Genomic DNA, 17,986 nt, shown 5'->3' with positions numbered 1-17,986 from the left:
ATTTACTTTCATTATGTCCTCTTCATTCTGCCCCCTCATTACTTTTTTCAAGTATGTAAACCCTGCCATTGCTACAGGTTAACTAAGGAAATATGGAAAAGGAGACAGATTACAAAAGGATCTCAACTTTACAAAGTACTGTCTTTACTTTGTGTACTGTATTGCAACTATACTGCAGTTTTGTCACTTATATACAGTATTGCAACTGCATTGCAGTACGGTTTTCCTTCACTTTATGCAGGTTCTGTATGTGCCAATTCGCTCCTATGCGATGACCCTTTTTATACCAAAAATTAGCTATATGCAAGGTACATTCACTCTTATGTGATCTGTGTGGTGGAAGCCCACAGTCAGTGCTTTGTGTGGTGCATTGTGGGAGTGACGAGCACCAAAATATAGTCTCCTGTGTGGATCTGTGCTCCTCACTCGTTGTCTGTGACATTTTTCTGTAGTTGCCATTCCCATTATGATAGTGCCCTGTGCTTGTCTGCTGTTGGTGAGTACTAAAATTGTCTTGTAAAAGTGGTAGAAATGGGTCTGGGGGTCAGTACAGTTGAGGTCTTGGAACATATCCCTATTTGTTACATTCATGAATGCAGTGCCCCCAGCTGCTGGGGGCGGTGGGATGAATGGCTTTGGCAGCAGTGGCGGGAGCCCGGCGGCAGCAAGTGCAGCTCTCCTACAAGTGTTTAAAATGTATTTAAAATGCAGGTTCAGCATTTGCGAATATTTGAAACTACGAATGCTGAACCTGTGAATACCGAGGGTTTCCTATACAGGCAACACTTACTAAAAATGCTGGGCATGGAGCATTGTTTTTGGATCATGACTGTAGACACTGTGCAATTATAAACAAAGAACAGTGCATTTCAGATGGAAGATACTACTTGAAACAGATGTTCTTGTCACATTGGGCTGTAAAAACTGTATTAGTGAACATCACTGATGTGAAGACAATCAGTAAAGTGCTATTTTTCATACAATATACAGAAGCATAAGTATTTAGGCAGTCAGTCAGGAGAATTCGCTTTTACATATCAAATGGTTAAAATCATGGTGACTGGATAGGCACAGACACATCAACTCTGATACTAGTCCTTATAATTACAAGGATTTCGTAGTACATTCACACCTCCTTAACACATGTAGGGACTAATCATGACACAAGTGTCAGCACTAATATCACAGTGATCTTCCTGCTCATTCATGCTGGCTCTGAGGGGGATACAAAACTAGAAATCATAACAGTGCTATAAAGGATTAATATAATGGTAATTTACATAATGGGATGAGAAGCTTATGCTCCGCTGGATTCACCTTATACCCTTTTCAGGTTATGTTTCTTTTTCAAGACTTCTGTTGCTTGTCCTCTTGCTGTTACTGAACAGAGCTCTTTCTAAATGGAATGCTATGAATGTGCTATACAAAACAGGGAGGCAGAATGTTGTGGAAAAATATTTCAGGATGATACTGAAATTTTGTTAACTTTCTGCTCTTGCTGAGAAGTCCTAGGAGACTTATCAGCAACAGCAGAAGGTTAACAAAATTTCAGTATAATCCTGACATATTTTTCCACAATGTTCTGCCTCCCTGTTTTATACAGTATGTTTATGGTTTAATAGAAATACCACTACTTACCAGAACTAAAGCAGGTGATCCTTAAAAAGGATCAAATAAATCACATTAAATTCACTATTTAGTGGTCTTAAATATTTATTATTTTGATATTTTATGTCATATAAAGAACAGATTATTTCTAATGAGATATAAAAGTGTCCATGGTGTATTTGTAACTAAGAGCATCTCTCTTATTAAGTTCCATGGCTGCCCATGACTAGGGACCTGCTGAATTCATGGCAGAAGTGGGATGTGCTGTAACTCCTTTAATCTTCTCCTGTACCCCTTCCCTCTCTGCTGACTGATGGAGGGACCCTGCCACTCACTCCTGATCAGCAAGGAAGCAAAAACTGAGGTGTAAACATGGCGCTGTTTTTGCCTTCTGACTGGTTCAGCCAATCAGCAATGGGGGGGGGGGGGGGGGGGGAGAGAGGGTGAATGGGGGAGCCTGCAAAGGATTTACTGCACAGCTCACTTAGACTGTGATTTCAGTAGATCCCTACCCATGACTGAAAGTAAACTATTTACGTGTATTCTTTTTGCATTTTCTTTTATGGAAGCATTAACAATATAGTGGTGATAGTGAATATAAATAGGGATTCCCTAAGGGATTCATAGAATTTAAATCTATGAAGTCTACTGTAACTGCAGAGTTCTTGGGTTTAAGAATAATTTTAACTTAATTTTACCCTCTCATCTTACTTACAGAATTCCTTGTAGATATGATATTATTTATCAATGTTTTCCAATGGCAAGATGGTCGGTAAAGAGAAGAAAAGGCTAAGTTTGATTACTGTTGAATTCCAGGATTAGGATCTAGGTCAGAAGTTGAGAAAGGTAAGAGATGGGTATCTTTGGAGGGATGGTTAGTTGCTGTCAGCATATGGCTGCAGTGACAAATTATTTTCGACAACAGTAAAAAAAAGTGACAATGTGCTGTCTGAAAGAAAAATTTAAGTTTTCTGGAGAAGTGTGAAGCCGTGGTATTTTTTTTCAATTAACAGAATATAATTAATCACCACATAGTATTTATACATATTTGAAAAATCTGTATTTAAGATTCTATTTCTTAAGTGTCTTTCATTATAAACCTAAATTTTCTTTAAATCTGCAAAGACTTGGTGTCATCTCACTTTTTCAGTTGTTATCACAAATACAGTCACACAACTGAGGATGCAGAAAATGCTACTTGGGTTAATGAAGTAAACCTCATGATTAATTTTGGACTTTGGGTTTTACTTTTTGCAGTCTTGTTTTAGGATTAAAGTCTATTGCTAGAACCATGAGAGCAAGTTTAAACACAGTGTGTTTCCATGATGGCTAATTATATTTCTCTCACTTCCTCAGATGCTAACATTGACAGAAAAATTTATATAAAAGATAATTACAAGAATCTAGTAAATGATATTGGCAGGATATTCCTTCTGCAACTAAACACATGCAAACCTTAGATTAAAAGATATTTTGGGACACCTGACGACTTACTAAGGAGGAACTGCGATTGCAAGTTGAATTCAACAGGTTTGGATTCTTAAAAATATAGGAAACAGAAATTATTAAACTTCATTTTATTTTTATACAGCCTGTAGGTCTGCCCTTTTAAATACATAAATCACAGGAAATTTTAAGGAAAAAAAACTTCTTTTGTTGAAGCAGAAACTCATCAAAATTAAAGAGTTTTGCAAACGTGCATCGATTTCAAGAAAAACTTTTGAACAACTCAAACTGAAATGGGCTATAGCACTTCTGACTTTCCTATTTGGTTACCAAGTTTCCAGTTTCATTTCACATTCAGCTGTTTTTCTGTGTTGGTTGCAAATTCAACATATAAGTCAAAATTTCACTGCATTCTGTCACATGCATCACATTTGAGTGGTAGAACGCAGTTTAGCCATGATGAAATTACCAGTACCTATCAGTTAAAGATAGGTTGCTTGCCTAGCATTGTATCACAAGGACATGCTGTTTGTCTAGCATTTAATCCAAAATCTACAGGGCCAGCTGAATTCCTTTCATGTGAACCTACCTTTTCACCTGTCTAACTTGGGTGCCCATACCAGGAACTGAAACTCCCAATGGCATAGCAGGTCCAGGGGAGGGTGCAGTGATACAGTTGCACCTCCCCCCACCCTTTGATTCCTGATCCACACAAACTTTAAAACCATCTTCTTGGGAAAGCCAGCAACATTTCCAAATAATATAATGCTAGACCCCTGGCATATTCTTAAAGCATCTAGTTTCTCTTTAACTGGAGAAAAATGTGTGCATTATATGTGACGATACACCACATCATCTGCTCCCCACTTTTCAAAATCCTGTATCTGCCCACAAGACCACATAGCTTTTCCACTTTCCCAAGAGAAGTTGTACATAAAAATAAATGTTTCTTCTTGTTGTTTTGGAAAAGTTTTCTTAGGAAAAAAACAAAACTGGAACATTTTATTTCCAAAGTTTTGGGGAAGAATTATGATGACAAAGGAGTAATTACAAAGGACGTTCTCACACAAACTTCCAAAGCACAAGGAGATGGAGATGGTAAGGAAAGTACAACTGTAGATTGTAGTAATATAGCCTTATATATAAATAGGGAGCCAGCATGGTGCAGTAGTACAGGCAGTCCTTGGACTTACGACACAATTGGTTCCTGAAAATCATGGGTTAAGTCGAAACATTGCAATTTGGAACCAATTTTCTCATAAGAAACAATGTTACAAATGGGGGATTGGTTCGTGAATCAAGACCCGATACCCTATTTTCACCAAAAATACCCCAGAATTTTGTACTCAATCAATTATAGATGAGTAATATAGATACATTAATGTACTTATATTGTAAATAGCAATCATATTGATTTGGAAGGACTTCTTTGAGGTGACTTTGCTGGACTTTTTGAAAGGCTCTTGGTTGGACTTTTTGAAAGGTCCTTGGCTGGAGTCTTCTCAGGAGTCTTGGCTGCAGCTTTTTCTGGAGTCTTGTCTGCATTCTTAAAGAAAGTGTCCAAGGAAGTTTGGACAGGTGTTCTCCAGGGAGATAGGTGACACAGCAAATTTGTTCGCTGGCATGGCCTTGCATCAGATCAAGCATTGTAAAGTCGAAACTGATGTCATAAAGTTAAAACAGAGTGTCCATTTATAAACGTTGTAAATGTGAAACATTGTAACTCAAAACGTTGTAAGTCGAAGACTGCCTGTATTATAAACCCTCAGCTCCCAAATAACAACAAAGAAAGAATTTACTAGTTTAACAATAAATTCATGATTAAAAACTAACAAGCTAACTAACAAAAATAACAAGACTCCTTCAATGTTCCCTTTCCTGAATGTGTGCGATTCAGAAGACTAGCCTCAAATCCTGGCTGCAGTTTGGACTGGCCTAACACTGAAGGAACTCCAAATTCTGCCATTCCAGCTGGGCATGCAGACAGCTCTAGGCCTTCACTGATTGTTCCAATGCTACGGCATCTAGAACTTAGCATGTGTTGCCTCTTGAGCTGCTCAGTCACCAGGCCCATATCAAAACATAACAAGATGTCTTGTTTTGACATTTTCAGAACAGACTTTCATTTTGGATTTAACAGAAAAGAAAAGAAAAGAAAAAGATGCAAAGTGGAGCATTTCAATGTTTTCTTAATGACAGTTTTTTGGAATTACAGCTCTGCAAAAACTATGTTTTTGTTCTCCTATGAGATGAACCAGATTTTGAAACTTCAAGAACCAGAACTTTCCACCTTTTAGCCAGTTCCAGTAACAAGTATTTAACTACTTCTGGGAACTATTAGAGCGTCTGCACATGCAGGCACATGCACCTGCAGCAGGAGAAACAGAAGCAGCACAAATCTGTGCCAGAGATTTGTACCTCAGCACATGTGCCTGAACACATGCCACTTGAGGCAAACTGACCCTGCCCAGCTCCTCCAGGATATTCTGTCAGGCGGAGCTAGAGACTGTGGCTAGCACCTTTGCTAGTGCTAGCAGTATAAAACCCTGCCTTGGTGAGCAGCTCAGGGCTATTTGCCCTCAGGAGCTTCTGAGGCCTACCCAGATGGTACCTGAAGACACTAGCCTCTTGTGCCAACTGGACCGCTAAAGCAGCCCTAACCTAAAGTAGCTTCTTGTCTGCCCTCCAGCTGGGTCCCCAGTGCTGGCCCTGGGCAGACTGTGCCTGGGTCTCGACACTTGCCTCACCAGCAGATCCTGGTGTTCCCTGTTTAAAACTTGCAAATTCTCTGATAAAAAACCCAAATTCTCTCATTAAAATACACAAAATCTGTGTTTTTCTGTGATTAAACTGAAACACCACTATATAGAGATCAGTTGGGCAATGTTTTATTGATATATTTACAATTTTAAAGCAATCTAGAAGCTTACTAGTGCCTCTATCATTGTAATAAATGAATTATAAATACCTCTACACTTTGGCATTTGCTTTTGTTTATTTTACTGTAGAAATATTTGAGCTGCCCCCTTCACTAAACAGGATGTGGGGTGCTGAGCAACACCAATATGCCGGTACCCTGCCCACGGCCTTGCCCTTCACTCTCAACCCACAGCATCCCCACAGTGCCCCTCACTCCTAACCCTGCCTGCCTCCCACTAGCTTCCTCCCAACAGCAACTCCATCCCAGCACCAGGACACAAGTTCAGCTGTTCCACCTGCCACTTTGTGGCTCTAAGCAGTGCCAGTCCTTGCTGTTCTGCTCACTCTGCCTGTGCCCAGACCCCAGTGATCCCCATGCTGTTCCTGGGAAGCCCATGACTGGGACTCACAAACCCTGACCCCCTACTCACTGGAGATGGTGCCTGGGTCCAGGTCACACTGAAGTCTTGCCCTGCTCCCAGATGCCAGAGCATCTCTCTGAACAGCAAAGTCTCTGATTGCTTCAGAGCATGCTCCTGGAGTACGACGATCCCTGCATCATTTTTTTTCTGCGGGTTTTTTTGTTTTTTTTTTTAATACCAGGATTTCCCAGTATCAAATTAAGAGACTGCATTGCATTTTTTTGTTCCCAGAGTGCCTTGTGCAGCATCTCAAACTGCTTTGAGATGCTGCAACAGGAAAATGAGCACTCGTCTGGACACGCCCTATGATAGTCCCTAAAATCAGACTCAAGGAGATGCTATGAATCAGCTAGGACATGGAAGAGCTGGAAGTCTTCTCAACCACTAATGAAAAAGTCAAAATTTCACGAGTGATGTACACTTAATATCTATTATCTGCAGGAAGCAGAACTCTGCAAGCTGTTTCTCAGTCAGAATCTTCTGCAAGAATAAATAATAGGAAAAAGAAATGATTTGAATACTGATTGTATGCATTAAAATGGTGTGCGTGTTGGCAGGTGTTAGGGACAGCAATCAAGAAAGGGAGAGGATACACAGCACATAACAGTGAGAAGGACACAGCTGTCAAGTGACAACTGAGCCACAAACATATTGGCCTTTGCTTTTTTTAAAAAAAGTTAATTTGGAGAAACTTAGGGCACTGGGCAACTAACTCCACGTAAATTCTTTAAATTGGAGAAATTAAAATGAGAGTTAAACTCCAAAAGGTAATTCTTCCTGGCAGAAGATCCACCTGTAATGTTCTTTAACATCTGGAGCCTAAAGAGCTTGTAATCATGCTAAATAAATGGCTCAATACTTGTTCACATTGCCAGTGATTTTTTTTCCATGTAGATATTTTGCCAGAACATATATAGAAAAGCAAGGTAGATAAGGGAAATTTACCAATAAAATCTAATGGGGATTACTTGTGCATATTATCATAGATATCCTAAATGTAGGAATGGTTTTTCCTCTGTCCTGCAGTTGGATGAAAACTGGAAGTAGCACAGAAGAACCAGAGGGTTTTGATTCTTATTGAAATTCAGAATGCCCATCTGTCAGCAGGATTAATAAAACAAACCCCGAAGAATTGGGGCTCAGGCATATATTATGGTAATGAATGCAGAGATACAAGGGTAGGAGATTAATTCTTAACTGCTGACAAATACATTCACATTGAAACAGACTTAGTAGATTCCAAGTGGCACATTCTAACCGAAGGTAGCTGTATTCACTTGTGCTTAACGTTCCTGTGGATGACCTAGTTTTGCTTGTCTACCAAATGAAAATAGAAAAGGAACAACTAAAATAGAGCAATTCTGTTCTTTTTGATGTTAAGAAAAGAATATGTGAGACTGCTATTGACTCCTGCCTGGTAACACATTCAATACATTAGAGAACTGCAAACTAAACTATGATGCTTTATATTCTACTTTAATTTCAGTTCTATTTTTGTGGTTTTATTTTGGAAGACAGTCTTGACCTGGATAGGGACATGCATCATATGAGCCTGTGGGTTTTTAACTGTGATGACAATGTATAAAGTTTCAGGACTCTGTCTGATATTAATAAAACAGCATTTTGCCAGATGTCACAGAAGAATTTATAAAAAGTGTATTTTCCATCTCCACACAAAGATCACAAAGTAAGGGAGGTTACCCACTTATACCTACAATATTCTCAGGGTATGCCTACACTGCAATGTGATGTACATTTCTGTTCACATTTTATGTACTTTAACTACAAGATTTGCTAATCCTTACCCTGTAAATCCATACTTTGTTACATGATCATTCAGTTAAAACTCTTTTTAAACTGAAGTCTCTCCAAAATTTCTTCTTTACTAGTTACACTGCTCTTCCCAATTCATCACAGATTTCCCCAAAAATGGACTGCAATGGGTAGCCACATGGGCATGCTCCGCCCAAAAGATTTCTCTCCCGCTCCTCAGACTAGTTATCTTTGTACTAATATCGCCATTATTTTTGCTCCATAAGTATTTGCCTACAATATTTTGCAGTACAAAAATTTAACTCCTTATTTTGGTTGGGCACCTTGGATGGCTGTTAAACAATGCTGAAATGTATCTGATTCCTAAAATAAGAGGAGAAAGTTCTGAACATAAATGTCATTTAAATCATCAGTTTCACTTAATGTTTCTTATAGTCTTTGATTAATTTTCTCAACAAATATTTCAGTGATTTTAAAAATTCCATACCAAATGCGCTTACAATAAGGCCCCGTCACACATTACACTTACAATATGATTAACCAGTTATTTACATCTTAGCTTGTGACTCAGCCACTCACTAAAGCAATGGCATCATAAAACAATGAGTAAGTTGCAAAGGTATTTAAAAAACAAGTGTAATAACTTTGTGGCTAGTATCTATGATGCCATTAGTTGAACGTGTGGGCAGGTGTGCCCTTGTGGCCGGGAGCCCCGTCATGTGATGGAACTCATAGTTGTAGGGGTGTACCAAACACTCATGAGGCTGGGAGCCCACATCTGATGGGGCTCCCAGCTGTCGAAGGCATGATGCAGATCAGCTGATGGGGCTCCTAGCCACAGGACCTTGCTGCTTACTGTGGCAGGGGTAGCCCAAGATCATGATCCTAGGCTCCCCCTGCACCAGCAACAAGGCCTGATAGGGTCTGATGCTCAATCCCAAACAGGAGATTGTGTGGATCACAAATGAGATCTTGTTGCACCTTTATCTGTACATCTGGCAGGGGCCTAACATTCATAAAGTAGCCAACCACTGTTCACATACAGTAGCATTTCAGAGAAGAAAAATATTCATTGACCAGCAATAATAGACATCATCCTTATGTAGAGCTTTGCATTCACAGATCTTGAACTTTTTTGTGAAGAAAAAATAAATATTACTATAAATAAAAACATTCAAAATAACTAAACAGCATCTAAAGTGACATATTTGACTAAAATTAAATGGACGATGTCAGATTAACAAACTTTAATCCCTATTTGACTATCAAAATATGAATACATCTCTGCAAACCTAATTGACTTTTAAACATCAATGCTATTTCCATATTGTTTTTCACTCAAAGTACACAATTAAAATATACTATTCATTTTCATATTTGTTTTTCTTTGCTTGTGATGAGCATTGCTTTAGCTGCAAATTTACAAAGGGATACTTAAATTCCAATCAAAAATGGTTTTCAATGGCATACAAGACAAGAACGGCCATCCTGGGCCAGAGTCTAGTTCTCTGCATTCACAGGCAAGCATTTACCCAAAGAATCCACCAGATCACTACTTCAATACCTCAAACAATCATGTGGAAGAAAACCAGAAAAAACATGAATAATCTACAACATACTACAGAAAAAAACATAAATAAGGGCACTGCCAACGTCCTGTCACTGCAATGTCAGAAAAGTTTTTGGTTAATATAGGTTGAGGGGATGTTTGTTTGAGGATCAAACTTCAAGACACAAAGAAAAGCAAAAATGTCCAAAGTGCTTCCCAATCTGACCTTGGGGGAAAAAAATCTTCCTGACCCTAAATCTGGTGATCAGTATGACCCTAAAGCAGAAGAGTAAGACCCTTTAATAAAATCTTTTTTTAATGAACATTTTTTCAGTGATAAGCAACTTTTCCTTCTTTTTTTTTTTTTTTTAACATTTTTATCTATACAACACATACCCGTTAAAATGCTAGTTTCTTACAGTAAAAATTTCCATTAATTGCCTCTCTTGGTGTTTCTGCCAAGTGAGCTGCCCTTACCTGTTGTTTGAGAGCCTCTAGAGATTCAAATTCCAACCTGGCCAATTTTATCTGGATATCTCGTGGTTTATCAGGTATTAAGAATGCCATGACAAACTTCATCGCTAATAGGATATGCTGAAAAAAATTAAAAATAATGATTGAAGTACAGTGTTTGTAGTAAGAAAGGCAATTAGAATAAAAGATTTCTGCAAATTTTAAATCACAGGTGTTTATTTAGTGTTAGTGATACATAAAATAGCAATGGAAAATGAAATATAGAAATATGAATCTATACACTGGGCATATGGCAGTGATTTCCAATCTTTCTTGGTAGTAACCTAGCTTCTTCTCCAAGTTCAACTGCTATTATTGAATTTTTTTAAGACTAGCACCCCTACATGTAATAGACCATGAATTCATTTGACGTCATAATTCCTAGTTCGGGAACTATTACACCTAATGAACTATCTAACAGCAAACATATGACAATATTTAAAGGCCAATCCTGGTAATAAAGCTAGATTTATGATAGAAAGTAGTTAACAAAACAAAAAACCACCACCACCACCAAAAATTAAAGAAATATACAAAATCAAATATATATAAATCATACAAAATCAAATACAGATAAAGAATATATAAATTTAGAAAATTATATTGATAATCCAAAAATAATTAATCCAAAGAGGATAAAAAGGCTAAGATATAATTTACTACACATACTGTACTATATTTATTAAGAACTGTGCATCCAATGTAAGAAGTTAGTACATGATTCAGGATATCTACCAAGAAATGCCAAAATAGTATTATCTATTCCAATTTGTGAAATACTCTTGCTCTCAATGTTCAAGCTGATGAGCAACATACTCATTAGTACCACATTATAAAACATTCTGTACAAACAGTGAACATTCTATAAATGGAGAATAATTTTCACATTTCCTTCTTAGTCTCAAAGTATCCATCTTTGAGAAATCCCAAGTAATGTATTTATTTTTTCTAACATAGTCTGATGGTCAACAGACTATGACTAGTGGATACTAGTCAGTATAACTAGAAATAACAAATTATTTCCTAACTACAAAAAGAAAACAGGTGACAGTGCCAGATGAATTTCTCAAAGATCAAACAATGAAATATTGAAGAAAACTACAATCATCCTGGAAGAAAAATTAAGGTATACTCCAAGCAGGACAGAATTCATCTTACCACCCAGATGTGCAAGACCAACATGTGCAATATTAGCCTATAACTTTTGCTAGAACCCTTAAGAGTGGCACCCAGGAGAATGCAAAGAAATTACAGGCATGCAACCTTAACAGAACCAGCAGGAAGCACATTAGGAAAAAAAACAAAGATCAAAGATATAATAAGTAATAATTTAGATAACGATGGGTGCATCTACACATGTAATTAATGCAAAGCAATAAAATCTGGAGCAATCTGAGCCAGAGTAAACTGCTCCCAGGCACAGCATCTATACGTGCACCTGGATCAGCTGCAATTTGAGAAGGGGTGGAGCAGGCCCCTGGCTGGCTGGGCTGACCAGGTACAACTTGGTCAGAGTCTAAATGTGCATTCCAGTGTAGTAAATTACTCCGCTATAAGACAGTAGCACTATCTTACACCAGAGCAAATTAGTTTACTGAGCCCTAATACTGCTGCACATGTAGACAGTGATGTTTTACTGAGGAGCTAATTAGTCTATTCTGCAGTAAAATGTGCATGTAGATACACCCATGCACAAATACATAAATTCTGCTGTTACACTGGTGTAACCTGGTAGAACTGAATGTGGAATTACAATAGAAAATCCTACCTATATTTCTCCCCTCCTCCCCATTTTCTTTTTATTAAAACTATATCAGCAGCTGAATTCCTAATATATACAACTGGATTTCTCTTCTAAACTTCCAGACAAGTGATATAAGTGATATAACTGCAGCAAAAATATTTCACAAAACTGGAGGACCAATCACTACTAACTGATGTTTTATATGTTTTACAAGATATAACATACATGATAAAAATATGACAACATAATATACATAGCATTTATGTTTAAATACCCAGTATATAAACACAGGATTGCCAGGGGAGTCATCACACCTGGTATTCTGCTGTTATAGGAAATCACATGATACAATCGCTTTCATAAAATTATCAATCTCTATTTTAAAACTAATAGGGTTTTGCCCTCATTGGCCGGACCAAAATGATCTCAGCAGCACTTCAGTTTGGATTGTAAGTAGTAATAATTTTCTGAGTTATTTCCCTTTATTTCTTCCTTTTTTCAAGAAAAAAATATCAAAAGGTATATCAGGAGGAGGATATTAGAATATCAGTTTCCCAAACTGAGGGGGGAAACTATCCTAGTTTGCAAGGCTATGCTACAAGAGATGAGGGGGGCATGGAAATGTAGTAGAAATTGGAAACTTCCACAACCATTATTTCACTTATGACTATCTATCCACCAGTGATTCTCAACCAAGATGTCACAGCACCCCAGGATGTCCCGAGATCATTGTCGGGGGGCTATGGAGTGCTGCACAACGTTGGCACTGTTAGGTGTGCAAACATGTTTCACATGAAAAAATACAGATTTAATTCATAGTATTAAACATATTCTGACCTCCTGTCTTTCTGTGTTCTTTATACAGAAGAATTGCTCTATTATTTTTCTGTAGTTAAAAAACAAGCAAAAAATGAGATGCCATTTTCTGAGGGGTGTCTCTAATCTACTCAGTGCTGCCTCAACTCTAAAAAAAGGTTGAGAACCATTGCCATACAGTCTGACAACCTGCTCCCACAGACTGAAACAAAGCAATGCTTCCTTGAAACTGTTACAGCTACTCCCAAATTAATCTGGCACCCTGAGCAATTTACATGGCTACAGCTGTAAATTTATGGTGCTCATGCAGCTGGGCCTACCATGTAGATGTTTCCCACCTTGAGGAGTAAAAAGCTATATATTAATAGGTTTTACAATGAAGCCTCATCTCCTACACAGAACAAGCAAGAAAAACCAACCCCCACCCAAAAAACCCAAACAAACAACTCCCACCAGAAATCTCTCACCAGGAATGGTGTTATAGACTATAATCATGTCACCTCTTTAACTTTCTTTTGGATAAATTAAATAATTTCAGCTTCCCTAGTCTCTATTGTAACGCATGTTTTCCAGGCTTTGAATCATTTTTAGTTCTTTTCTGAAACCATTCACCTTTGTCAGCATCTTCTATGAAGTGTGAACACTATAACTGGACACAATGTATTATCAGTCGTCTCGCTAATACCACATACAGAAATAATCCAGACTTCTTTTATTCATACAACAATCAAGTCTGCCCTCTTGGCTAAAGCATCACATTAGGAACTCACAATTAATTTATCTATCATAAGCCTTTTCAGAATTGGTTTTTTCAAGATATGGTTATTCTGTAAGCATAACTGAGGATCCTTGTCCTTAGATTAGGACCTTGCATGTGGCTTTTGTATGCTGTTTGAGTGTTTTGGTTTCTAAGGGAAACAGAAAGATGGAGCAACCAGGAGAACCTGAAGGTAAACAAGGGGAAAAATACAAAAAGAACTGATGAGAATGGATGGCACTGAGGGATTTGGAAACAGCACTCATTTACAAATTTTACAAAGGAGATTTAGCATCACTACAGCTCCCATTTTGGCACCTAAATCCATTGCTATGTGCCCCATCCCAATAAGGCCTACCCATTTCTCCTGCTGCATTTTCCCCTTTTCTTGATAACCAATAAAAACAGAGGAAAATACCTGAAAAATCTAGTACCCACATATCAACATGGGCATGGTTGTTTCAGGAGAGCTCTTCTACAACAAAATATATTTAATTTCAAAATTCAGCCTAATTCTTCAAGAGTTTCCAGCTGACAAAAGAAATGCAAAGAACTGTTCAAGGGAAATTTGGGAGAAGAAAGAGGTACAGGGTATTTTGTTCACTTTATAATCCATCTTTGTCAGTACCCTAATCCTTTAGTAGAATAATCCTCCAAAGAGTAAAGAGTAAAAAAAACAAATGAAATCTACTCTTAGAACCCACCCTCCCACAAAGTGTTAAGAGTAAATGGTCACAGAAGTAGAGGTGGCTAAAGCCTTCTTAACAATTTAAAATTCTGTAATAAAAACAAGGTCAGCATAATCTGAATTTACTACTAACAAAAGAGAAAATGTATAGTTTGATAAAAACCTACTAAAAAAATCAGACAAAACTAAAGACTTTTTTATACTCTTTACAAAATACATTTTAATTGCCTCTAAGTATTCCAAAAATACAAAACCACACTTTTATTTTAAAAAGTAACTAATAAACTAATAAAAAAAGATATTGTTTTCAAGACCATGCCCCTCATAATGATTCCAGGATGAGTGTCTTGGTATTAAAAACAGGATAACATTAACAAGCTGTAAACAGGATAACATTAACAAGCTGTATGCTCCCTGATGCCAATAGTGTAGTACCCTCACATTTTGCCATCTGCCAAGTGTGTACAGAGAAAAATGGCAATGTGTCTTTCACCCTTGATAACTGCTGTGCTATCAAACTCTTTGCGATCTTGTGCCAGGTGCTTAGAAAGCTAATAGAACTATTTTATTCTGTAAAAGCTAGTGAGTAGCAGTGGCACCTGCGCTTTTCAGCAGCATGGCCCTAACCTGGCTTCTTATAAAATAAAAAATGCAAATTCAGTCTGAATTTTTGGAATTTTTAACAGCTCATTTGATTCTATATTGGTACGACTGCAGCAATATTGTATTCCAGTTAAAGTCTAACCACCATTAAACAAAAAAATATATGCAATGTAATCCCTTTGGACAATCAGTTAAGCTGCATTTAGAACACGTAGAGTTTAGTGAAATTTCACATCAAAAGCCTGTTCCAAAAGTTGGCCGTTTACAAATATATTTAATTAAATCAACAGTCCAGTTGTCTATATCCAGTCCAAACCAGTACCTGTGATATTAATTGATCACTATCTTGTAATAATTATTCATTAACTGGAAACTCTACATATGAGCGTCCATGTGTAAAATTATATGACTTTGAGTTAATTAAGCCTTGAATGTTTTCTACCAGGTTTGTGAATGAAGGCATAATCACTTTACTGTTCTACTGCAAAATATGTGGAAGTCATATGTTGCCCTGCTCTTCTGGCATTTAACTCAAGTAAAATCAAAGTTAAGAAATATTCCAGATCAGGGAGAATAAACCTGTTCATTTTCATGGCTATGAAGTAGAACACGTCATTCTCAAAATCCTGACTCCCTAATCTGATGGCTACATTCCAAATTCACTAACTGTACTAGATTGGTTTGGTATTTTGAAATGGTTGCAAGAAGCTGAAATTCATATGTTTGAGTAAAAACAGGTGAGAATTCAGTTACGGATACAAGACCTGCCAAGAGAAATTCTCGTAAAACGCAGGATGCTCATTAAATTAAATTATATCTAGTACATATCAATGAAAGAAATTTATTAGAAAATACTCCTATAATACACACAAAAAGAAAGCATGATCAAACTTTTCCACCCACTTTTAAGCTAAACTACATTCATTACAGATCTTGCTAATGGAACAGAATCATCACAGCTGAAGGGCTCTAATAACAGGGGGCAATCTTCTGCTACAGCGATAAATGCTGCTTCTAAAACCTCACATCCCCATGTTATTAATCTTTTTGTGAAATGTAAACAGAATCTGCTTTGGTAAAAATGTGCGTTCTGCCCTTCAGAATGTCATTTTATGCACAAGAAACATCCAGGCAATATTTGGAGACAGCAGTCTATTGGGAGCTTGTTTTGTTTTTCTAAAACTTAGCTTGATCATTATGAGAATTGTGCCTACTAAGCATTTTAGAACTGTGAGCAGTGAAAAAATATCTGAAGCGCCAACTATTCTACTTTTTGTGCATTTCACAATTTAATGCACCTGACTTCCCTCCTGCAGAGAGAGTGCAGTACATCTCTCTAACTCTCCCATAAGGAAGCTTAAAAACTATGGGATGCCACATAACCATAATTAGACCAAGTGAATATTTGGAAAAACTGAGCTTTACAAGCTTTTGAACACAAGCACCCTTCTTCAGGCATAAAGAGAGTCTGCTGGTGTTTGTGTACTCTCTAGGGTAAAATAGAGCCAATATGCAAAATGCCGGTCTATGAAAATGCACGTGTGCGGCAGAGAAGATCAGAGGGGATAGGAGTTAATTGGTGTGAGACATGTGGGTGGGGAGGAAACAAAAGAAGGGAATGTTGACCAGTGGTAAAATGTAGAAAGGTTACCTGGGTTTATCGGATGACAGGCAGGTTATAATGTACCATAAATCCAATGTCTATATTTAGTCCATGATTTTATCTGGTAGTTTTATTAAGTGAAGTTCGTAGGGTACCTTGAAAGGTATCTTGTAAATTCCCTTTGAGGAATAGAGCTGAGAGACTGGAGAGAGTGATTGTCTTATGACAAAAGTCTCTAATCAAAAGGGTCATGGGCTAAGCATGTAAGAATGTGGACAACTACTCAGAAAGGTTTTTCCTATATGCAACAGCATGAAGAATATTTTTCCAGCTGACACTTGTTTCTAGCCATGAGGAGGCTCTCCCTCTCACTCAATCTCTCACACACATGCGCGCACACACACACACTAAATCTAAGGGATCAGTAGGACAGGCACAAAATACAACTTGTATAAACTGTTTCATCTCATGAATCATCTGTTATCAAATGTGGAATGACTGATATATATTCATTCCACATTTGATAACAGATGATTCATGAGATGAAACAGTTTATACAAGTTATATTTTGTTTTTATCCCACTGATCCTTCAGATTTACAGTAGAGATTTCTGTCACTTCAAGCTGATGGATTAACAAAAAGGAATAGTAAGTTGTTATCCTCCATGGGGCTCAGCTGATGGAGAGAAAAGAGGCACACATTTTGCCATCATGTTTCACAGATAGTGAAAGAAAACTTAAGAGTTCAGATCTTAGGTTCAATTCCAAATTTTGGGGGGAATTGTGTTCTTGCAGTACCAGTTCTTTTGCCTCTGTCCTTCCTGCCCTTTGCCTACATCCCTTCCTAAGGACACAGGGCTGGAAAGGACTTTCTGGGGCAAGGCCAGGCACTGCTACCATTGTCATTCATATCATATAACCCTGTTCACCAACTTACCAAGCTTATCAAACTTATCCATCATTAAATAATTTAGGGGTTTTGTCTCCACTATACCAAACTGGAAAACTGTTCCAAAATCTCAATTCTCTGGTGGTTAGAAAAGTTCTTTAAATTTACTCATGCCCCATTCCCTGTGTTCCCGTTATAGATTATCACCCCAGTCTCTCTTTAATGTATTTTTCCCATGTCCTATAAGAACATAAGAATTGCCATTTATTGGGTCAGACCATAGGCGCATCTAACCCAGCATCCTGTGTCACACAGTGGCAGAGAATAGATGCTGAAAGGCAGAGTGAACAGAGTATAACCAGAGTTTTTCCCACTGTTCCTCTCTCACTTGCAGCCTCCAACATTTAAGCTCTAGGAAGTTCTAATTCAGAAGCTGTATCCCTAACTCCTGTGTTCAGTAGCTACTGATGTGTCCAAGTTCGCGGGTCCAAAAATTTGGACCTTCATCTGCGGGTGCTGAGGGAATTGGCTGGTGTCATTGCGGAGCCATTAGCACGGCTGTTTGAGGACTCCTGGTGCTTGGGCCAAGTCCCTGAGCACTGGAAAAGGGCCAATGTGGTCCCTATTTTCAAGAAGGGGAGGAAGGAAGAGCCTGG

General features: G+C 37.8%; 1 protein-coding gene across 2 annotated transcripts in view; it reads right to left on the bottom strand.

Annotated features, from left to right (window-relative positions):
* ANO10 (anoctamin 10) overlaps positions 1–17,986 on the bottom strand; it is a 235,483-nt gene that overhangs the window by 64,992 nt on the left and 152,505 nt on the right. Inside the window, exon 13 of one of the 2 annotated variants that reach the window (XM_019536505.1) lies at positions 10,195–10,311. The exons of the other annotated variant lie outside the window; for it this stretch is intronic. Within the exon in view, the coding sequence (XP_019392050.1) occupies positions 10,195–10,311 (117 nt within the window). The remainder of the gene's footprint in view (positions 1–10,194; positions 10,312–17,986) is intronic. 2 annotated transcript variants of the gene reach the window in all.

This window comes from Crocodylus porosus, unplaced genomic scaffold (genome assembly GCF_001723895.1).
Source record: "Crocodylus porosus isolate Cpor-Errol unplaced genomic scaffold, CroPor_comp1, whole genome shotgun sequence".
Lineage (NCBI taxonomy): Eukaryota > Metazoa > Chordata > Crocodylia > Crocodylidae > Crocodylus > Crocodylus porosus.
The sequence above is the reverse complement of the archived record's forward strand: the minus strand, read 5'-3'. Positions and strand labels throughout refer to the sequence as shown.